The sequence below is a fragment of the Ictalurus punctatus genome, chromosome 22, assembly GCF_001660625.3.
Source record: "Ictalurus punctatus breed USDA103 chromosome 22, Coco_2.0, whole genome shotgun sequence".
Classification (NCBI taxonomy): Eukaryota; Metazoa; Chordata; class Actinopteri; order Siluriformes; family Ictaluridae; genus Ictalurus; species Ictalurus punctatus.
The window spans coordinates 15413195-15438210 of NC_030437.2; the positions used below are offsets into that span (position 1 = coordinate 15413195).

The window sequence follows — 25016 nt, forward strand, 5'->3', positions numbered from 1 at the left end:
CACAGATATGGTGTTCTTTGGATGATAAGCTCTCTTGTTTTTGTGCCAAACATATCTTTTATTCTTGGATGTAATGGGAAAGGGCAGTAGCCACACTGCCTCATAGCCCAGTCGTATGAAGAATACAAGATTGTTGTCACATGCAGGGAGTGACCTGTTCTAGGCAGATATTCCTACAGTTCCTTTAATGTTGCCGTAGGTCTCTTGGCAGCCTCCGTGATAAGTTTTCTTGTCCTTTCATTCATTTTGGAGGGACGTCCTGCTCTTGGTAATGTCACTGTGGTGTCCCATTTTATTCATTTGTTGTTGACGGCCTTCACAGTGTTCTATATTACATCTAATAGTTTGGAAATTCTTTCGTACCCCTCTCCGGATCTATATCTTTTGACAATGAGATCCCATACATGCTTTGGAAGCTCTTTGTGGACCATTGCTTCAGCAGTCAGATGAAACCAAGAAGATGTCAAGCAAATACTACAGAAACAGTTGATCTTCATTTGTGTTGAATCAGAGTCAGTTCATTGGTGACAGGAGTATAATAATTACTTTTTGAAATTGAGGTTAATTCTGACATGATTTATCCTGGATTGTAGCAGGGATGTGTAGGCATTTTATATCCTTCCTCTCTATCTATCTATCTATCTATCCATCCATCCATCTATATATCTATTAAAAGTGACTATGCTTTGTCATGCCATTTTAGCTCTGCATAATTAGACACCAATCCTAAAGTGTCCAATCTCAGAGACCTGAGCCATTGTTTTACATAAGTGAGTCAAGCTCTCTGAGTCATCGCCAAAAGCTCAAACCCTTTAGCATCATGAAATATTTTAAGAATATGTTCCAAAAATGCTATTTCAGTGCACTTATTAGCTGGCAATGACATAAGAGAAAAAATACCAGGCGATTTAATATTTTAATAACTTCTGAAATCACTGTAAAATCCTTAAAAGTCTAAACAGCCAAACCACAAACATCTTGAGATGCAGGTGCAATGTTCGTATGATAAACGACTATAGATCTGTGTGGTTCAAATGGGGAAATAAATCACGCTGACAGACAGAAAGGATTGTTGCCTGGGCTGGACCTAGACTCATATCACTCATCTCCCTTTGGGCAAAAACAACATATCATCATACACTGTTCTGAAACGCCTCTCCTGCTAGCCACGAGTGCCTGCGTCTAAACAGAGCACATGGCTGTCATTTTTAATTAGGATTGCCTCACATCATCACAACATCACAAAAGTTAAGGAAAAAAAAACATCTTGTAGAGAAGATCTCGTAATTGGATTCAGTCCTGCCCTTCTCGAATAGTATTCTGGAAGTGAGCGTGTGTGTTTGGGGTTAAAATCTGAGTAGTGTACAAGACAGAGTCCGGATTGGCGGGTGGGGTGAAGGAGGGTGAAAGACTGAAAGAAAAACTGACAAAATAGAGTTCAGAGTTAATTGACTAAAAGGGCGAAGCAGTATGAAAGAGAGCGAGTGAGACAAAAACAGAAAAGAAACAAGGATATTAGAGAGCACATTTTGGAATAATAGAAATGGTTAAAGGGGTCTTGACATGAGAATTTTCCTTGAACTTTTGACATATAAGAGGTCTTTGAACCATTAAAACATCCTGCAAGTTTCATAGCTTAATACGTCCTCATCGGTAGCAAAAGAGCATTTAATTAACAGAGCGCCAAATACCAGATAGCAAAATTTGTCTGGCCCACTTGTGGGCCACATACTTGCTTTAGTTCTGGCCCAGTATACGCCTGGGTCCCCGGCCCAAAACTGTCCCACACACTGCAAACCGACACATATAAGATTGGCCCACATAGCAAAACCCGTCTGTCCGCCAGAAGTGCTCTAAACAGTCGGCAGGGCTCTGGGCAATTACATTCTCACCGATACTGGCATTGAGCCGACAGTGGCGCATTTCTACCGGAATTGACTCAAATGTGCTTGCTATCTGGGATATGGCTCGTTTGGATGTGGTGGGATTTGGGACATCACATGGGCAAATACATTTGCATATGATTGCCCCTACAGCAAGGCATCGACACCTACTTTTACATCATCGCACCGTCACTAAAAACAGTTCAGCAGGTGTTACGGCAGAGGACGTTGATAATTAATTCATAGGCAAAGATGTTAGCCAATCATAGCAGCAGGTGGTTATGTTGAAGGCTTAAAGGTAAAGGACACAAAAACTGATCGTTTCAGTCAGAGTATCAGAGACAGGGTGGAAAAAGATCATAAATTACAAAATTTTGTATGTTTTTTTGTACAAAAAAAACTTTATTAATATTATAATTACACCACAGGGAAGATAATAAAATAAAAATGTAAAAAAAAAAAAAAAAATACATGATCCCTTTAAAGTAAAACAAATAAAGTTGACTTCAAATTGTCTTATTTATCGCTCTGAACTAATTTTTAATAGTTAAGCACTGCAAGGGAACTGTTATCAACAGTCTTGCTAGTTGCTTATCCAGACCTTTGTATAGGCAAATAAATGATAATCGGAGGACAAAAAAAAAGCAGTGAGAAGCACACTCACCCTTCTCTCCGCCCCCTGTTGTTGGGCGTGTCCGCGGCGCTGGCTGTTAAAGTGTCGTCCGCCTGCTGTATGCTGCTCCAGCAGGTCAGGGGGCGGAGAGATGCTCCGGCCCTGAGGATCTACCCATGTGTACACATGATTGGTCACATAACCTCCCGGGATCCGCCCCATCGAACACACTGATAAGCAGAGCTTCTTGCAACCCTTCAGCACCTGTCGAGGAGGAAGAGAAGGATGGAAGGATATGAGAGTAGAAAGAAATGAGGAGGAGTCGGTGGAGGAGGGAAAGAGGTATGTTTTCAAGAGAGCAATTATTGAGGCCTTATCATTTCACTCCACATCTGGAGTTAATGTCTCGCTGTTTATGCAGATATCATTAATCACAGCACTTAGTCTGCGTGTTAATTTAATCCATCAGTGCGCACACAGGCAAAGTCAGTCAGATAAATAATTACTGCTCTTCATCACACTTTAATTTCAATAAATGTTAACGTCACATTCAATTCAGACTGACGTGCGCACAAGAGGGCGTAGGTTCAAGTAACTTCCTCTGCATGACATAGTGTAAAGGGATGGGTGACTCCAAACCCACTCATGTACAGGACCACTGTAGACCAAATAAACTCTCAGAACTTCGCTGTCCTGCTCTCTGAGCTCCATTCATCCCTAGGAAACATCCACAGCCATCCATCTCACATTCAATATGAAAGCTTTATAGGGACCGGGGAGTTTTTTTTCATGCTTGTATATAGACACTTCCTCAGTGCTCAGTGGATGAAGTTCATAAGAGTCTGGCGCTCTTGTTTTTACAGATGATGGGGCCTTTATTGACTCTGAGCCTCTGAGCAAGTGGGAAGGTGAAAGCAAAAAAAGAGAGAGAGAGAGAGAGAGAGAGAGAGAGAGAGAGAGAGAGAGAGAGAGAGAGAGAGAGAGAGGCAGGAGCAGAATAAAAGAGTGCAATGAGTCAGAGGTACACATGTATCAATCGCACAAAGACTGTCTGGAACACTGTGGAGCCTCTTGTTAAGCCTCTTGTTCTACCTGACTGACTGACACTGACTCGGTTATGAATACACCGAGACGAGAAGCACTTGCGAATTCACTTCCTCAAGGGAGAAGAAGTAAGCAGCTGTAAGATCACAGAGTGTTTCTCTAAAGAAAACTGTACAGAACAGAAATATTCCATGATACAGCACTGAATTATCTTTACAGTAACTGCAGGCTATATACAGTATATACAGTTGCTGCTATTAAACAAAAAAAATAATGATAATATGAATAATTATTAAAATAATAATAAATAATAACATACACCTCCACTGTATTTGGAACACCTATACACGTGCTCATTCATGCAATTATTCAATCAGCCAATCATGCGGCAGCAGCGCAATGCAAAAAAATCATACAGGTCAAGAGCTTCAGTTCATGCTCATATCAAATATCAGAATGACGAAGAATCTAAACTCAGAGACTCTAGCATAATAGTTGGTGCCAGATATTTCAAACACTGCCGAGCTCCTATTATTTTCATGCACAACAGTCTTTAGAGTTCATACAGAATGGAACAAAAAACATCCAGTGAGCAGAAGTTCTGTAGAATGGTCAAACTGGTTCCAGTGAGCAGAAAAGCATCTCAAAACGCACACCACACCAAACCTTGAGGCTAATAGGTTACAACAGCAGAAGACCACATGGGGTCCGTCAAGAGCATGAATCTGAGGCTACAGTGGGAAGAGGATCACAGGAACTGGGCAATTCAGGAAAGGAAAGCATCGCAAGGTCTTTTCAATCTTCAACTGTCTTGTTTTGGTGAATTATTATTATCATTATTATTATTATTGTATACACACTATAAACTATATATATATATATATATATATATATATATATATATATATATATATATATATATATATATATATATATATAAACATGCAGTTTGCGGATTCCTTACTGCAGGTGCTGCCTTTTAGAAGAAGAGATTACACTTAATTTAGGAAAAAGATTTGACTGCACCTTTTAGACAGACTGAGAGGAATAATAGAGAGGCAGAAGCACCCCTAAATAGGATCTAGAATTGGGTATCAGTAAGAGAGCAGCTTTGCAAGGCAGATGAATCAAATTGAGCTCATTAGTGTCCTAGCTGTGCAATTTGACTGTCCAATCTCAATAACCAAATCTTTGGACAGGCCTCTCTCTATAATACAGTCTTTGTGTAGACCAGTGTTTGGAGGTATTTATACATTATGTAATAAAATTAGATGAATCCAGAACTTTATGTGTGCGTCAATGCTCAGATTTCAGCTGAGAAGCTAAAACACTGGAAGTATGTGGCACAGACTTCATGAAGAGTGAAGTGTCAAGTGTGTGAGTCAGTACTGCATCAGAGACCAGGTCATTTCCATATATAAATACCACATTCCAGAAATAAATACTGCCTTTCTTTGGTAAATACCATCTGACATCCTGAATAGAATATCTGCCCTGACTGTGTGTGTGTGGCTCATGTTTAAAAATTAACAAAGCGACATGACAGAAGCAGAATTGCTACATTTTTAAATACTAAACTCTGGTGGACACCTACCGAGAACCACCTGTCAGATTTAGCCATTTATCCCCAGGGCTAAGACACCAGTCATGCACAGAATGACAGGAAAGGGAGAGGAAGTGACAGAAAGATAGTGAGCAATAAATAGAGGGAAAGATCTAAAGAGAAATATTTCAATATTTTGACAGGCCTTCAATGAATAATCCATAAGCCTATGGGCTCGTCTTGTCAGTAAAAGATTGCAAAGCAGATGTCTTCATGCATGAACACAGCAGACCTGCAACCCTGTGTGAAGCCCCTAACAAACCAAACAAAAACTCAGTTTGTAGTATCATCCAGGGTAAGAGTAAGAGTAGTATTGCCAAAATTCAATACTAAACCCAAAATCATGAACATGCTTTATACAGAGATGGCGCTGTGTTTTTTCTAAATTTATGCTGCTCCATACATAAACGTATGCTGCTATTAATGCATACATAATTATGTATGCGTTATAACCAATTATAACACAGTGGGAAAAATTTGAAATTTATCAGCTATTGTCTTATTCACTTCAAGAAAGGGTGCTGAGCAAACAAGTGTTTACAGCTGCTATAACATGAGTGATAACAGGAACTAATTTGTCTTTGTGACATTCAACAACATTAAAGGTCAATATAATTAGTTGAAAAAACACGATTTGTGCGAGCACTTCTGGGGTTGGGGGTTCAAATTCCGCCTCTGCCTGTGTGTACAGAGTTAACATGTTCTCCCCGGGCTTCAGGGGTTTCCTCCGGGTACTCCAGTTTCGTCATCCAATTCAAGGATATGAGTTGTAGGCTGACTGGCATTTCCAAATTGTCAGTAGTGTGTGAGTGTGTGTGTGTGAGATTGTGCCCTGCGATTGGTTGGCACCCCCAAAGTTCCCTGGGATAGGCTCCAGGTTACCCTGCGACCCTGTGTAGGAAAAGCGGTATGGAAAATGGACAGATAGATGGATGTATATGTCATTCTGTAATAAATAAATAAACAAAAAAATGTATCATTGGCAATCACTGTTGTGTAAGAGAAATGACCATTTCAGCGTGTATTATTTTCATATGAAAGCACAGTCCTTTGTATGCTTTTTCTTATTTATAGTACACCACTGTTGAATTAAATCTGATTCTTCAGAAGCTGTTGATTAATTTTGTGTAACAGCACAGCTCTGACAGCAAATCACAGCGGTATAACCTGTTCCGGCAACGGCATGTGGGACATTTCGGTGCCATCATTCCATGTGGCATGTGGCCCAAAAGAAAATGCCAGCAGCGACCCACATCTGGGCCACACCAAAATTGGTATTGCTCGCTCGCCCCTAGTTGCAAACCTTATTCAGATTGGTCGGGTGATTAAAAAAAGCTTACAGTTTACCGAAAAGATAAACTTCTTAAAAACTTTTAGAAGTTCTCCACTTTGCCAAGAAAAAAGCAACCACATTTCGTTCCACATTCCATGTGACTGCTTCTCATAGGATTACCAGTAATACATGTGGTGAAGTTTTAAAGGAAAATAACGCCTAGCGCGAAAGTGTTTTAAATGTCATTTTCGCTTTACTATCAGAACACATCTTACCATTTTACATTTACATTTAGTGGCATTTAGCAGACACATTTATCCAAAGTGACTTACATTTATATATCTGAGCAGTTGAGGGTTAAGGGCCTTGCTCAAGGGCCCAATAGTAGCAGGTTGACCTTCTGACCTTCCGATCAGTAGCCCAATGTCTTAATCACTGAGCTACCACTCTCTCACCATTAACAGAAGCTTCTGAGCTGAGCTGCTCAAGTGTGTACTTGCTCAAGATTTGTGTCTAGCTTAACTAGATAAAACATGACGCAGATTTACCTGGATCCTAAACAACTACCAATGCTTCTGGTCCTAAAATATAAGTATATTAATTATAAAATATAAACTTGGGAGATGTGGGAAAATGTGCATTGCCGGGTAATACCGACAATGCTGACAGTCTTATCATATTTATATAAACATGGATGAATATGAATACATAAACAATGGGACCTTTTCTGAGACCCAGGACCAACAATCTGACGTACAAGACAATACAAATCCTTTACACCCATCTACATGTTGTGCGAATATTATGAGTGTCAGACAAGAGTTCTACAACAGTAGAGCATCTTTAAGAGCTCCTTACTTGTCACAGAGCAAACCCACGAGCCATTAACTCCTGCTGTGATGTATAGAGTTCAGTATGGCAAACAGCGTGTCATCTTACTGCCAGTCTCAGCCTCAGGAAGAGACAGCATGTCCAGACAAAAGGCAGAGGCAGTTCAGTGCACTCATTCTGTCGACATAACTGTTATGTGCCTGTTGGCTTATACACAAGACTATGTACTTTCTAACTGTTTTGCTGAGGTGAAAATGATGGAAAGAAAGCTACTAGGGCCAATGCAGCAGTGATGTGCAAGTCAGAAATGACTTATGTGGGTGTGCTGTGGTATCTGGCACCAAGAGGTTAGCAGCATCCCTGAGCCTTGGGTGCCCATGACCCTGTCACCGGTTCACCGGTTGTCGTTACTTGGACCATTTTGGTAGGTACTAACCACTGCATAACTGGAACACCCTACAAGACCTGCTGTTTTGGAGATGCTCTGACCCAGTTGTCTGGCCATCACAATTTGACCCTTGTCAAAGTCGCTCACATCTTTACGTATCAACACTGAAAACTGACTGTTCACTTCCTGCCTAATATATCCCACTGGAACAAGATAATCGATGTTATTCATTTCACCGGTCAGTGGTGAATGGAAATAGTAAAGAGAATCCAAATATGAAGAGAATCTAAGAATGTGATGTTATTTTGAACAATCAAACATAAGGGTGCAAAAAACCCCTTCACCAGATGAATTGAGCAAATTTGCATATGCTTAGGAACAGATTTTGCAGGTTCATGTCCCCATTGTTGCTTTTTTGTTTGGCTAAAAGCCAAATGTTTCATGTTTGCACTCTGTTGCTATTTTTGTGAACATAAATTAGCCTATTTTAGTCCAAAATGTGCATGCCTTACTCCCTCCAGAGACCCCACCCCCACATTCGCACAGACACAAGGGGGAAAAATCCTATTTCCTTGACTTCAGGTGCAAACGTAAAGGTCATCTCCCATTGCTTACAGCTGTTTTGTGGATCTTTACTATTTGTGTCACATATGTTCAACTTCACTAAACTCACAACTAAATACAACATACATAATTCCGGTGCCAGATGGGCTGGGTTGAGTATTTCAGAAACTGCTGATCTCCTGTTTTTCCACACAAAACAGTCTCTAGAGTTTACACAAGATGGTACAAACCAGTAAGTAAAAGTTCTGCAGGCAGCCTATCCCTGGAGCCACAAGGCGGCAGACAGACACAATCTCACACACACACACACACCCATTCATACACTATGTGCAATTTGTAAATGCCAGTCAGCCTACAACGCATGTCTTTGGAATGGAGGAGGAAACAAGAGTACCCGGAGGAAAGCCCCGAAGCTCGGGGAGAACATGCATACTGTCGAACCCCCAACCCCAAACGTGCTAACCACTAAGCCACCATGTCCCCGGAGATAATGGTGTCGAGAATGTTTTCTCGGCACGCACTGGGTCTCTTAATCGAGCATTCTCTGAATGCCACAGCCTATCTGATTATCACTGCTGTCCATGTACATCATTTTATGGCTACAATTTACCCATCTTAAAACGGCTACTCCTACATGCCACGTCACAAGGTCATCTCATACTGGTTCCATGAGCAAGACAATGAGTTTGATGCACTTCAATGTCCTCCCTAGTGACCAGATCTGAATTTAATAGACAGAACATGTGATGTGATTTGATAGAACAGGAGATTAGTGGTATGAATGTGCAGCTGAGAAATCTGCAGCAATTATGTAATGCAGTCATGCCAACATGGACCAGAATGTCAAAGGAATGTTTGGAATCCATGCCATGAAGAACTGATGGCATAGATTGAGCTTTTCTAAAGGAAAAACAACCCAGTTGTGGCTACTACATGCCACACTTTAAAACTTTATGGGATGTCTTTTATTCACACACAAGCTTCTATTTTAACTGGATGTGAGGTGCTATGAGAATTGGCATGAAATGTTGTTGTTTTTTTTTATAGTCTTTATACTCTAGCAGGAAACCATGCCAGGCGGACTGCAGCACAGCTGGTGACCACTGTGTCATTATGTCTACATTCATCATTTACCGTCTGAACAGTTGAATACCCTTCCATGTCTGTATTAGCCTAACATCTGTATATTAACCCTCTTGTGTATTGCAAATTTTGGACTGTTGGCATTTTGAAGTAGAATGTACGCACTTGTATCTTATGTTTCTGTGTTTATTTGAACAATAAAACATCGATCTTAAAATACAGATAGTGACAGAGAAAACTGAAAATATATTTGTGATAAATTTTGTCAGTCTGGTGGATAAGTAAACCATGAAAAAATGACTTTTTTTAAAAGTGTATTTGCTTTGTATCAGGAAGAATCTTTATAGCTGATATGTCCTATTACTAATGGGTGTTTTAGTGGCCTGTCTGTTTAGTTGGCACTGGAACAGGAGACCAGTTTGAGTAAAGCAGGATACTGTTTGGTGAACGCAACGCAGCAAAGACATAAATCTGAGCGAGTAATAAAAAAATAAAATAAAATAAAATGTATAAAACTGAACCAGGTTGGGTTTCTTTGCGTACTAAAACAGTCTGAAACCCATAAACATATACAACCACCACATGCTCATGCTGTAACAATCATACCCATGCCAAAGTGGAATTGGATTTTTTATTAACCCCTCCTGATCTTTATTACGCTCATTACCACAAAATGTGGTTCTCTCATTTCTGCTGCATCATTGTAATCTGGAGCCAAATGTAAAGTGAGTGACGATTGGACTCACACTGTGATGCGCTTGAACATGCTCAAAGCAACGCCCTGCCAGAAAATCATTTTATGGGTTTTTATTTTCCTTGTTTCAGCAAAATCATAATTGAACGCAAGCTTCACTAAGCTGCATCATCTGCGTATAATGCATTTTATATGCATTCGGAATCAACTGATATGAGCCTGAGTGAAGCTGTAAGGTTTCAGTGATAGACCACACGCAGCAGGAATATGGGAAACTATAAAAACCTTTCGAGACAAAATGACAAGCCAGGTTTAAAAACACGAAGCATCTTGAACCGTGAAGCTGCTCCTGTCCTCTTGCCCCTGAGCACTAGAGTGAATGCATCCGGAGCAATCCGTACTAACCTTATGTGCACTACACCCCCTGTAGATTACAGACCCAGAAACACGGTTTAACATGCACGAGGAGAGAAAATTAGGTCTGGTCTGTTACTACTTAAGACATATTCACCTGTTTCATACTTTATATTATGTTTAGCCAAGTTTCACAAATAATATAACATAATTGTGGTGTAAATGGATGTCTTATGGTGGCTTCGTTTGGGATTTCATTGGGTGTGTCTCCATCAGCTCCCTAGTTCAGTAGAGAAGGTCATGAATCAGTATATCGTGTACACAAGCTGGCTCACTACTCATTGAGACACTACTGACTGAATTTCCGGGTTCATGACTATGTGCCCACGTTGTAAAACGTCACAGGAAATGAAAAACTTAAAAGTATTTAAGTTTCATATGTCATATAAATTCGTTAGCTTAAACACGCGTTTTTGTCATAATATATGAAGTTAGATCATAGGCTAGCTAGTGAATCATTTTTTTTTAATCATTAAACACTTAAAAGTCATTAGACTTATACAAACCGTATATAAAACGTCAAATAAAGTTAAAATCAGCAATCATTTCAAAGCTAGAACACCGATAACAAGTTACTTACATTTGTAGACAAATTTGGCTGAGTACTCGTCCGCCATTCTTTTTTTTCTTTTTTTTTCAAGCTGAGAGACTTCAGAAAACATGACGTCATTTCCAGTAAGTGAACATAGTGAGCATCGATACTCCCTGGTTTTTGCGGTGCATTGTGGGATTTTTTAGGTGCACTGGAAGGATTGTACAATTGAGGCAGCCCATAAAATGGCTGACTCCCTGATCAGTGCTCTGACTACTGAACTAGGGAGCTGGCTGAGACATACCCATTGACATGGCAGCTGGGAGAAGGAACAAGGTACACAACAAAGCCTGTTATTGGTCATTGCAAACAAGGTGTTCCCAAACAAATTCCTTCCAACGAAGATGCTTTTGAGGAGTGTCTGTCAGCGTCCTAATCAAGGGATTACAAAGGCCCACAAATAGTTTTAAATCGAATGGTCTCACATACCACGTGTGTCCTCTTTTTCTTTTCCATTACTCTTTGTAACGATGGAACAAAATAAGCTTCTTTTTCCTTATATTCTATCATTTGTTTTTGTACTTCAACAACTTCGCTATAATAATAAACAACCGTCAACTCTTTGCAGCAGGCAATCTTCATCTTGTAGTCATGGAAACTGTCATGAAACTTTAATAGCGCCACCTGCAGCACTGGAGCACTTGTACGTGACCGCCAATACAAAACCTCAGAGCGTACGAGTGCTTGTTAGAACGTCTTCATGCAATCTCTGCACAAGACAGTGAGACAGAATAGCAACAGTTTACAGCCTGCTACATGCATGAATGGTGGTAAATATGTTACATAACTGCCTCTTCAACTATGGCGTAACATTCGGGCTGTCAGGAACAGTCGATGAAAGACAAATAAATCACGCTACTGTGTTTGGTTCTGTCCTTCTTTGCACCCTGTCTCTGAATCCAGCGTTGTTTTCTCAAGTGCCTGCTAGTTTGCATTTCGTTCTTTCTCTTTAGAGAGAGTGTGCACTACATGCTGAGGTTACGGCTGTAAAATGCTGTGGCCTTTCTAAAATAAAAGCACTCTAGATCAGAATGTGTGCCTTCAGGGACAGTGCAGGAAGAGATGACAAGCTTGAGTATAGTACGTGATTCAGAGCTATGAAAAGAAACTACAAATAAAACTTTGAACCGCCAGAGCTTTAGAATGAATCATGTGGGTTATAAATTGGTATTCAGATACGTAATGCTTAATATTACTCGCATATCTGACAACTTAAATGTCAGTCCTTCCTGTTCTATGAAGCTGACGACATGAGAAGTACAATAATGAACGGACAGGAATACTAAATCAGCAGTGTTCTTTACTAAATTATTAAAAGATATTTTTTGCATACAGATATTTTTGATGTTATTTGTCTGATCGAATGCAAAAGTAATCCATGCATGAGTGTGGTGTTGTATATTCTTGTGTTTTCAGGGGGCAAAGAGTAGTGTAATTACAACAAAAAAGGGGGGGGGGGGGTCACAGTGGTGTGATTAGACTTGCTGCTGCAGTATCCAATCAAATCAGCTTCTTTCACTGACTTGAAAAAGCGAGTGTGTTTAATGATACTAGTTTGTAATGTGATATGGTTTGACCTTCAAATGTTCTATGATTTTACATCAATATTTGGTGTCAGAAAAATAACCAGCTTACTGACAGAACTTATAAGAAATGTCTATCGCGTCTTCGTGTGCAATTTCCTGAGTGATGACTCAGTTGTGAGCCTCTAGCATGTAGCATTGATATCAGCTAATTATTTGATAAGGAATTATGCAAAAATGAAGGAAGGAATGTACTGATAAATTATTTCAATTAAACTATGTGTGACTGACATGAAGCGGCGCAATGTGTGCCATGAAAACCAATTCTACACATCATTATACCACCACCACCAGCCTGATCGGTTGGCTCCGTGAACACTGGATGTTTTTTCGTTTTCGCACCACTCTGTTTACACTCTACAGTCCATTCAATTCTTTAAACGGAGTAAATAAATAAATTAATTTAATTTAATTGTTTATTTAAATATTCATTCTGATGTCTGAGGTGGACTAAGCGTCTGAAATGTATCTGCATTATTTTCTGCACTGCACATGATTGGTCAGTGAGTTTATATTACAATGCAACGTACAAGACTCTGAGGCTCTGTACACTGCATAAACGTGTGTGTATCTGATGTGTTTGTACTGCTCAAATTTTTATTCCACTATTTTGCGCTAATTTTTTACTGTACTGCAATGTAAAGCGCATAAAATAAGCATTCAGGTTTAAAATACTCCTAGCAGCTATTTCTGGCTATAACCTGAGAAAGTTTTTTTTTTTTTTTTTTTTTTTTAAAGAGACTGACCTAGAACAAAATCAGCTCTATTCATCATTATGGAGAGAAAGGTTTGGAATTCCCATGTACTTGTCTAGATTTATTTTTTTTTTTTAAAGAAAAGCAGTGTCCTTGTCCACAGGGCCACTAGGACAGATCGAGGACAAGTTAGATAGATAGATAGATAGATAGATAGATAGAGAGAGAGATTGGTACTCTGTGTCAGAGAGAGAGGGAGATGAGTGCCAGTCTTCTATAAATGCACTGCTGTATTTCAGCCCCACACAGCCTCTCTAGTGGAGTGTACCTAAACAGAGATCTCCTGGGTGTTTTGTGAGTGTGTGAGTGTGTGCGTGAGTGTGTGAGTGTGTTCTGAAAGAGTGTGTGGGAGTTGTTTTGCATGTGTAGAAGGTAAATGGCAGAGTTCATTCCTAAGCTGAAGGTGGAAAGGATGCTGCTGATGGGGAGGGAAGAGCCTCAAGGCTTCACACATTTTTATCTCCATGTTACCCTGCTAGGACACACACACACACATACACACACACACACACACACACACACACACACACACACACACACACACACACACACACACACGTTTGCCTTACTATCCTTATGAGGACCTTCCATTGACGTAATTATTAATGCAGCTAATTAATGGTATGCCTACTCCCAAATCTAACCCCAACCTTAACCTTGGTAACCAAATGAAAGCCCTTAGCTCTTTTAGTGTTTTTGTTTTTGTTGCAGATTTCCAAAGCAGTTGTCCAAATCTGAACATTTTCCCCATCATAATTCATGCAACCAGAACAGTCAGTAAGAAATATGTTGTAATTTTGCACAAGCAGAAACAAAAAATAAAAAAAAGAAAGAATGGTTACTGTCTTGGATTTTGGACTATTTCACCAATGAATCATTCAAATCTTGCACTCAGTATCCATGTCATCACAAACATATAGAGAACATGTAAAACTCCAGACAGACAGTAACCTGACCTCGAGCTCAAACCAGGAACGCTGGGGCTGTATGTTAGGAACGCTACCCACTGTGCCAAAACACTGCCCACATGTTAAAGTATATATAAATCAATAATACATCACAAATATGTCCATAGTAAATTATAGCTGCTTTCCATATATGGTAAAATATATGGATAATAATATACGGTGTCATGCAACTCCATGTATTAAAACATATTATATTCATTTTTATTAATACTTTAATATATGGATACATATATTAATAACTTTAATGCATTTACTGCCTTTGGCAGACACGCTTTTCCAGAGCCACTTACATTTATCTCATTTATACAACTGAGCAGTTAAGAATTGAGGGCCTTTCTCAAGGGCCCAGAGGTAGCAGCTTGGCAGTGCTGGGATTTCAACTCACAACCTTCCAATCAGTAGTCCGACATCTTAACCACTGAGCCACCACTGCCTTTCTTAAAGACTACACTTCTTCAATATTCTAAAACTGTCTGGAGCTGTACTGGAGTGATAAACACTGGTTTTCAGAAAAGATATTCTCTCATCTGGTGTTATGATGGTGGTGGAGAGTTCTATCTAACACATCACTATAAAATATCCCATAAGTATTCATTTAACTTGAGATCTGGTAACCATGAATGATTTACATCATTTTGAATGATGCAAAAAAAAAAAATATCTTATCTAAGTAACAAGTGATGTAGTTACTCCCAGTGGTAGTTCCTACCACTGGGAGTAAGGAATGGTGGATATTTTTCTCCCCACTATGAAATTATCTGTATTTTCCACATATTCATTTTTTGAGTAGCTCCCGAGCTACAGTATTTGGTGAACCTTAGCATGCCAGTATGGGTTTGTTTGATGCATTTGAATTATTCAAAATAAAATAACATTTTAGCTGTTCTTTTTGGGTGGATTAAAGTCCATCAAATATTTTGCAGAAATAATGAAGAGTGAAACGATGTCTTAGGGTCATTCGGACTCGTATGAAATTAAGAAGAACTCTGATTTGTGGTCAAATGGGTGGTAAATAAAGAAATGCCCACTAGTTGGAGATAGTACTCACTGCAGAACCAAAGGTCCAGGGGGTGGAGCTGAATCTGTTCTGACTCCTCCTATAAGCCTACCATTAAAACTAACCCTCACAACGCTGTACAACATGAAACGACACATTAAAGACACTTATCAAGCCTGAAACATACTCCACACACTGGACATCTGGCTCAGCTGTGCACAGCTCTGCCCAGGTAGGAGGAGCTGGATCATGTCTGACTCCACCCAATGGACTTTTTGTTTTACAGCTAGGGATACTTGACTAGCAGCCACTTTAAAGTGATTTGAGCAAAGTAAGGCACTTTATCCTGGTTAGGCTCATGGTGGATCCGGAGTCTATCCCGGGTACACTGAGTGGGAAGTGGGAATATAGACCAGTGGGACACTGGTCCAAATCCAGGCACCACGCACACACAGATTCACACCTAGGGGCAATTTATTATATCCAATCCATCTTGGGCTGTAGGAGGAAACTGGAGAACCCAGTGGAAACCCACATAAGCATGGGGAGAATTCTCGAGCTCTGGATCGAACCCTGGGGCTATGAGTCAGCAATGCTACCCATGACAATTCTGTGTAACCTTCTCATATTTCCAGCATAAAAGTCACATTTTAATATTCATCAATTAGTCCCCACTTCTCTTGGGCCTCATCGTCTCCTAGATACGCCACACACTTTGTACATCTCTGCCACAATGACCAAGCAAATCACCGCGATCCATATTCAACAACTGAAAAAAACTTCAGCACTTCACTGCATTAAAAGTAAAAAAGTTCTCTTTCAAACATCAGACCAATGTCAGAAGTTTTACGCTAAACAAGGTCAGCATTTTATAAAGTGCATCGTTTAGACCTTTCAGCTTTGCCTTTCAAAAAGTGTCAACAAATTACTACTTTCTCCTTGATCTGACTTGAGAAGACATGCACACTCTTCATAAATTGGAAAAGGAGGCATTGCTTTACTTTAGCTACGGTATATGTAGTGTTAAATGGGATTCTGCTCCGAGCAGCCAGAGAGGACTGATCGTTGCGCTCTGGAGAGGACAGGTAAATTAGCTGTCACTTTTAATCTGCAAGGAAACGCTGCTCTCCTTTGCTTCACTTTCGCTCTTCCTCTCCTTCTTGGATTCTGTTTTCATCCCATCTCTCTTTGGCCTTGGACTGTACCTTAGGTGTTCCTTACTGTCACTCAATTTTCTCACAGGTTCTTCATAGAAACAGACAGGTCTATTCTGCAAAGTCATAAATAGAAACTACGGCCTGGTAAAAGCTTGTCCTACTCAGTTAATGCACCTGGGTAAGCACATTCAGCTCCATAATTATTGGCACTCTTTCAGAAAATGCGTATAAATAAAATACATACATACATACATACATACATACATACATCTAAATAAAGTCTGTAAGTGACAATGAATGGCATGCTTTGCAAATAGTGCCTTCAGTGGCCAGTTCTTGTCAAGAAAACAAACAAACAAACAAACAAATAAAATTACAATGGTTGATTTGTGGGGCCAAGCACCCTTTGCAAATTGTGCCCACAAAGGTCAGTGTTTACCAAGATATACTAATAATAATAATATTAATAATAAAATTAATCATGATGATGATGATGTTGATTATTATTATTATTATTATTATTAGAAGTAGTAGTAGTAGTAGTAGTAGTAGTAGTATACATGGGAAAAAATGTAATGAAAAAATTCAAAAACCTGTGTGGCAAGACTATTAACATCCCTAAAGAATGTTGCAAAAAACGGTGTTGTTTATTCATATACCCATATAGCATACATTTATGGACCAGTGTTCTTACATGATTAAACAACCATACTACATGTATGAATTCTGGTGCCCAGACCAAAAGTTTAACTTCCAAACACATGAACTCAACATCAACCTGAACAGGATCTAATTCCTCTATTCACATAACTGCAGAGGAACACAGAACATTACAGAGAACATCTCTATATCAAAAGAGCACCATTAATACAATGAGAGGCTGAAAATAGAGCCTCTCTGAATCATAGGCTTGAAGAAGGCACAGGCTTTCAAACAAACTTTACTCTGTGACCTGTTCTTCATTGATTAGGGTCAATCAACATGTAAAGGTTATTAAATACTGCATATGGATTCATCGTCATCATCATTATCATACATCACCATCATCATCATCATCATCACTATCGGTAATCATCTGGGCTCGTCTGTTCATCACCCAGCTTTAATTTGTATGTCTAGCAATTGAACCCAACTTATCAATTCAGGTATAATGTACAGCATAATTACATTATAATAATGTACATTCTTTATGATTAGCATGAATTAAAAAGCATAAAATGTCAAAACCAAATACATGCATTACAATTATATCAGAATTATTCATAGAATGTCGAAACAGAAGAACTTATGTGTGGAGGCCTAGGAAAACTTTATACATGGTGACATTTTGACATCTTCTACTATAAATCCATAGTATGGCAATCTTATTAATCACCGCACACTCAAACCCTGATATGCAAACTAACAATTCAATTCAATTTTATTAACAACATGCTGGATTCCCAACTTTCCATTTGCATCATGGAAAAACAACAGACACTAGGTACTGCAGTGGCCTCCACTAATATTGACACCCTTGCTAAATATGAGCAAAGAAGGCCCTTTGAACCTTTTGAGCTTTTGTTTAAAAAAATCACAAAAATACTCTGCTCTCATGGATATCAAACAACTGCAAACGAAACACAGGTTTATCCAAAAAATATGTTTGTTAAATATAGGAGTGCATAATTATTTTCACCCTTTTAGTCAATACTTTGTGCTACGTCCTTTTGCCAAGATAACAGCTCTGAGTCTTCTCCTATAATGCTGATGAGGTTGGAGAATACATAGCGAGGGATCTGAGACCGTTCCTCCATACAGAATCTCTCCAGATCCTTCAGATATCAAGGTCCACAGTGGTGGACTCTCCTCTTCAGTTCACCCCACAGGTTTTAAATGGGTTTGCTAGGATGGCCATGGCAGGACCTTGATTTTGTGGTCAGTAAACCATTTTTGTGTTGATTTTGATGTATGTTTGATGTATGTTTTGGATCATTGTCCTGCTGGAAGATCCAACCACGGCCCACTTAAGCTTTCTGGCAGAGGCAGTCAGGTTTTCATATAATATCTGTTGATATTTGATTGAGACCATGATGTCATGTATCCTAATAAAATGTCCAGGTCCTCTGGCAGAAAAACATCCCCAAAACATTAAAGAGCCACCACCATATTTAACCGTGGGCATGAGGTACGTTTCCATATGGCTACCTCTCTGTGTGCACCAAAACCACCTCTGGTGTTTATTACCAAAAAGCTCTATTTTGGTTTCATCTGACCATAGAACCCTGAACCCAAGTTCCAGCAGTGTCTGGCAAACTGAAGACGCTCGAGTTTGTTTTTGGATGAGAGTAGAGACTTTTTCCTTGAAACCCTTCCAAACAACTTGTGGTGATGTAGGTGACTTCGGATTGTAGTTTTGGAGACTTTCTGACCCCAAGACACAAATAACTTCTGCAACTCTCCAGCTGTGATCCGTGGAGATTTTTTGGCCACTTGAACCGTCCTCTTCACAGTGCGTTGAGACACTATAGACACACATCTAATTCCAGGTTGATTCATAACATTCCCAGTTGACTGGAACTTCTTAATTATAGTCCTGATGGTGGAAATGGACTTTTATATATATATATATAAACCTGTGTTCTGTTTGCAATTGTTTGATATCCATGAGCGCAGAGTATTTTTGTAAATGTTTTGAACAAAAGATCAAAAAGTTAAACATGGAAATTTATGCTTTATGGAAATTCACTATAAATACATTTTTCCTGAATAGATTATGTTCAGATATTGAGGGTTGCTTAAATGTATCTTTGAAACACTATGTATATTACTGGATTAGAAATAACTGAGCAAATTACAAACCACAGCTTTAACATTACTACTACAAGAGTGCTACTACAAGAGATCATAAATGAACCTTGCTGAATGCTGGATGAACAAAATACAGAGGAAGAATGCTACACTGAGTGTGTTAGATGCAAAACTAGTAGGCCACTGACCCAGAAAACAGTGAGATAAATATTCACAGTGTGATGGAACTGGAAACGATGCCCTCCATAAACATTTTAGCCTTATAAATGTTGATGAGTTCTTTGCAGGTTAGTAGCAGAAACATTCAAAGCCAAAACATTACCAGAAATTCTTGACTTGAAAATATTTTCAATACTTGCAAAATGCATGATCTCAACCTCACAGCCTTGGCTCAGGTTGAGTTCTTAGTAAGCACCAGGGCAGAATAGAACATTTGGAAATGTGTAGAGGGAGGCAGAGACGGAGAAAATGTTGAGTTGATATTCTGAATGAGTACTAGGCGAGCTATGCGACTGATCTTCAGGGATGACAGGAGACAAAAAGGAGTGAGCAAGGTATCTAGATTGGCATTAAGTTTCATAGCGGAGTCAGAACGATGGCGTTTATCTCTCTATTCTGAAACAAGAGAGACGTGCTCAGACATTCAAATGATCCCTGCTAACAAGCCATTACATGCTCCTGGAGAAATTAATTACAGATAAATTAGGAGCCGATAAAGATTCCAAGTGTAAGGGTTTGATGGGTTGATGAGAGTCAGAAGAGTGGACCCTTTCCATGTTTGAGAAGATAACGTCAGCGGATATCTTCCTGCCTTTCACATGTGCTTGTCTTGAGAATTATACGCACTGACCAAACTGCACTGCTCACAGCTGTGCAAGCAAAGTTTGAATCATCCACGCTTAATCAAACCTACACAGTGTGTGAGTGTATGTTAGTGTGTGTGTGTTTTGATCATAACATATGGTAGGTATACTATCAGAGCACCATGATACAGCGCCACTGGAGCAGAGATGGTTAAGGGCCTTGCTCAAGGGCCCAACAGTGGCAGTGCTGGGGCCTGAACCCCTGATCAGTAACCCAGAGCCTTAACAGCCAAGCCACCACTGCCCTTGTAGGTCTGGCTATAATTGAAATCACAGGTTTACACTAATGTCACTTATATCGCTTCTATAGGAACAGCCTGTTCACAGGGACTTGTATGGAGTGAGCTCCACTAAATCCAAGTCTAATAATAAACAGATTGTTATTCAACAAAGAAATATGTATAATCATTGTATGGTGGACCGTTCTGTAAGGAAACGCTTACTTAATATTTACAGAAGGAGTCTTCAGTGTCAGCGCTTTAACGTTTCTATCATGGGAAAGTCTTCAAGCCAGAGGACTTTACACTTTCTGTTTTCTTGTTAACATAGTAAGCGGCTTAGTTGTTTTGACCAGGACATGACAGTTATTGACAGGGTTGCCAGGGTCGTTTTTTTAATGCCAGATCACAAACAAAGCCAAAGTGCAATTACAGGCAGTGTGTCCAAGATGAAGCGAACCATTACTGTTGTAAGATACAGAAGATTGGGAAAGTGAACGGGGGATTATGGGATGGATAATGCCCGTACAGAAATGCATGTGCACCACGGTGACCATGTTTCCCACTTCTGCAATGCCTGAATTGTTTGGAGCTAGTTTCAGGTCTTTTGTGTGGTTTTTGAGATATAGTTAGACTGGAAACTTTGCTGAAACCTGGCAACCCTGATGAAAGACATTAGCTCTTCTGTGTGCACCTTGTACACTGTGACAGGAAACATACCCGCTGTTGAACAAATTTACATCTAGATGCTGAATGACTGTTGTCAACTACCTATTACAGAGTTACTCCAAAAAAGATTCACTAGATAGTAGCCTATAGCATAAATCAAGTATGACAGTCTCTCAGCTTAATTTGAGGCTATGTCGTTATTAATGTTATCCTGTATAGCAAAATCTATGGTCATAATCCACTGCAGTATAAATGGCTAAAAAGCAATACTTTATTCATTAATAACTAAAAACTTGTAATCATTAGCAAATTGCTGCATTATAAGAGGAATAAAACACTTCAGTAGATCATATCCCAAAGTGTTATATTCTTCTCATGTCACAGTAAAAGTCAGTTAATCATGTGCTTAGCAAATCTCGAAATAACTTTTCCGAGCTACATGCTGACGTAGTGTTTGGATTTAAGTAGCCATCTCTGAACACGGCCCATGCTGAATAATTATTTCAGACTTTAATTTAAATTTATATTAGTAAGCCCATGGGAGATCGTAACCTTGTAGGCTGTGTCACTACCGTAAACGATTTCTTCAGCTAAGCCAAGGTTATTTAATAATATCTTCATAAGAAAAGAAAAAAACGCTTTATAATAGAAAACTGTAATTATCGACTCTTGCCTTTACACAGAGACTATCATCATAGGACCTATGAACAACCCTGAAAGCATCACAACTGAACATCTGTTCATTTCAGCACAACAATAAAAGCAATCGTGTTGTGTTTTGGGAGGTTTATTAATCAACCACTGCACAATGCACACCACCCAGAAAACAAGCTCTTTGTATGACTTAAGCTGAGCTCCATGAAAGCTAAAAGACAGGAAGAAGCATCAAATCTCCTTGTGGGCACTGTATCTTAAAAACTGGCTGCTTAATTAAACGCTGTTATGAATTATTTATTTCCTGATGAGAAACAGAATAGACCCGATGAATAACTGAGCGTAGCGGTTCCCACCAGGAGCAATGCTCTACACCTCTATTAGCTTAGCGTGGCAACCCAATTACACAGAAACAATTAGACTCAGAGGCACAGAGGCAGGAGCTGGACAGGATTCGACTTCTTCTTTACAGCTAAAACAATTGTAGTTTGGATTAAATTAAGAACTTAATTTAATCCAAACTAAGAACTTAAGAACTTAAATTAAGCAAGTCCATTCTAGCATCTGCTCATGCTACTAAAATGTTCTTCCCTGATGCACAATAAACTTACAAAAGGGCTTTTGAAGAGACATGAATGTTACAAGATTAACCTAGCTCTTTAAGTCATGGAGTAATATTTAGTCACTGCAACAGATGCTCACTTAATTTAATACCCTTTATATATATATATATATATATATATATATATATATATATATATATATATATATATATATATATATATATACACTTCATTTTTCATAAGAAGAGTAAGTAACCACTAAACTAGCTAGTCGTTTTAGCTATTTATGTTTAGCTACATCACTGACCACCTCTTGTTGTCACACTACTCAACAAACTATATTTAATACCCTTTAATTTCCTATTAAGTAATAACATTTCATACCTTGTTGTTTAACTAATGTACTCCACAAGCAGCACTATCTAGCTTTAATTAAGAAGCGAACACTGGTTAGCTAGCTGAAGTGAACATTTTACCATCTTTAAAGTATTATGAAACGATTTCTATTTATTTTAATCCAGCACATATGTAAAATGACACAATGTGGGACTTTGTGTACTCAATGTAGTCAGCTACTGGAAAACAGTGAATGAGGAAAGAAGCTGTTTCTTGGCTGTTTTTGTTTTTAGGAGCTAACTGCTAAACCTGACAGTTATTTATGATTGAGGAAGTGAAATTGTAACTGTGTAACTGTACGGTGTCCACTGGAGTATATTGAATAATGGAAATACGGCACCAGCCAACAAATTAGCACCAGAATTGCTAAATTTCATAAACATGTTTCATGTGTTCCAGGGTGGATACAGATATTAAGAGGAGCCGGCACTAATTGAGCATGAAAAGTCACTCTTAATCCCATGTACTTTATACAGTAAGCTAAGTCAAGGCAGCTTGCAGTCTCCTCAGAAAGTAGTGGAACAGCAAGGACAGTTCTTCTGTTTTTACTATACAGAGAAGACATTTGGGTTTGAGATCAAAAGATATGAGACCAGAATTTCAGCATTCGTTTCCAGTTATGTACATCTAGATGTGTTAAAAAACGGCAGCTTTTTGTTACAAGACACCCATTTTTCAAGTGATCAAAAATATTGGAACATGTGACTGACAGGTGTTTCTTGTAGCCGAGGTGTGCCCTGTTAAATTGATTGTTTACTCAATTAGTAGTTCTGAACATGTACTCTTGGTTTGAGCTCTGGGTTTCACCTGTAAAGACTGCATTTGTTGTTAAAAAAGGATATGGCAACATGAAGAACAGAGAACTGTCTATGTAAGAAAAGCAAGCCATTTTGACCCTGAGAAAATAGGGAAAATCAATCAGAGCCATTGCACAAACATTGGGCATATCCAATACATCAATTTGGAATGTCCTGAAAAGGAAAGAAACCACTGGTGTACTACCAGCCAGACATCGAAAAGGTCAGCCAAGGAAAACAACAGCAGTTATTGACAAACATTGTGAGAGCTGTGAAGAAAAACCCCAAACCAACAGTCAGAGACATCACTAACATCTTCCACAGGGCAGGAGTGAAGGTATCACAATCCACCAATCGAAGACTTCAAGAGCAGAAATATACAAGCCATACCACAAGATACAAACCACAAATTAGCAGTAAGAATCGGAAAGCCAGATTGGAATTCGCAAAAAATACAGAGATGAGCCGCGAACATTCTGGAACCAAGATTAACCCCTGCGAAAGTGATGGAAAACCCAAAGTGTGGAGAAAAAAAGGATCTGCTCATGACAAACAGCTCATGAGTCAAGCATGGTGGAGGTAGTGTCATGGCTTGGGCTTGCATGGCTGTTTCTGAAACAGGCTCACTAATCTATATTGACGATGTAACTCATGATGGTAGCAGCAGAACATTCTGTCTGATCATTTACAGAAAAAATGCATCCAATCTAATAGGGAGGAACGTCATCATGTACAAGACAATAACCCAAAACATTCTAGATTTCACCTCTTGAAGAGTAGACTGAAGGTAGAAACCCCCCAAAACAAACAACAACTGACAGAGGCTGTGCAAAAAGCCTGGAAAACCATCACAAAAGTATAATATAACCGTTTGGTGGCGCCAGTGGGTCGCCATAATGATGCAGTTATTGCAAGCAAGGGATATTTACTTTAAGACTATCTCTTCCAACACTTTTGCACACCTAAATATTTGGTGGTCTGCCACCAAAGGTTGTTTAACACATCTAGATGTAATATAGGAAATGAAAGCTGAAATTCTGATCTTTGGTCTGATCTCATCTTTTGATCTGAAACCCAAACGTCTTCAGTGTATAACAAAACCAAAAGACCTGGCCTTGCTGTTCCAATACTTTCAGAGGGGACTGCAGTTGCAAACAGAAAGCTTGAACTAAGTGGCAAAAAAATGCAGGAATATGTTTTTATACAGCAAAGTCATGCAAGTTTACAAATTGGTCTTTTTCATTGAAAGTACGATTGATTTCCATTAAAAGTGATTTTTGTGACTATTGTGAGCCAAGCTATTAGTAATGAATTGCATTAGCACCAAGCATTTTGGTAATTGACATATTCTCTACAGCATTAGTGCTGTCCTGCTTTGTGCAGGCTGAGGACTGAGTTCTGACTGTGAGGTGGCGAGATTGGCATTACTCACACACACATGGCAAAAATGCCAGGAGAGAGTGAGAGAGAGAGAGAGAGAGAGAGAGAGAGAGAGAGAGAGAGAGAGAGAGAGAGAGAGAGACAGAGAGAGTGAGAGAGAGAGAGACAGAGAGAGAGAGACAGACAGAGAGAGAGACAGAGAGAGAGAGAGAGAGACAGACAGACAGACAGAGAGATAGAGAGC

The 25016-nt window shown here is 39.2% G+C and overlaps 1 protein-coding gene across 1 annotated transcript in view; it reads right to left on the reverse strand.

Annotated features, from left to right (window-relative positions):
• whrnb (whirlin b) overlaps positions 1-25016 on the reverse strand; it is a 79010-nt gene that overhangs the window by 45055 nt on the left and 8939 nt on the right. The window contains exon 2 of the mRNA XM_053674665.1: positions 2548-2760. Coding sequence (XP_053530640.1) covers positions 2548-2760 — 213 coding nt within the window. The remainder of the gene's footprint in view (positions 1-2547; positions 2761-25016) is intronic.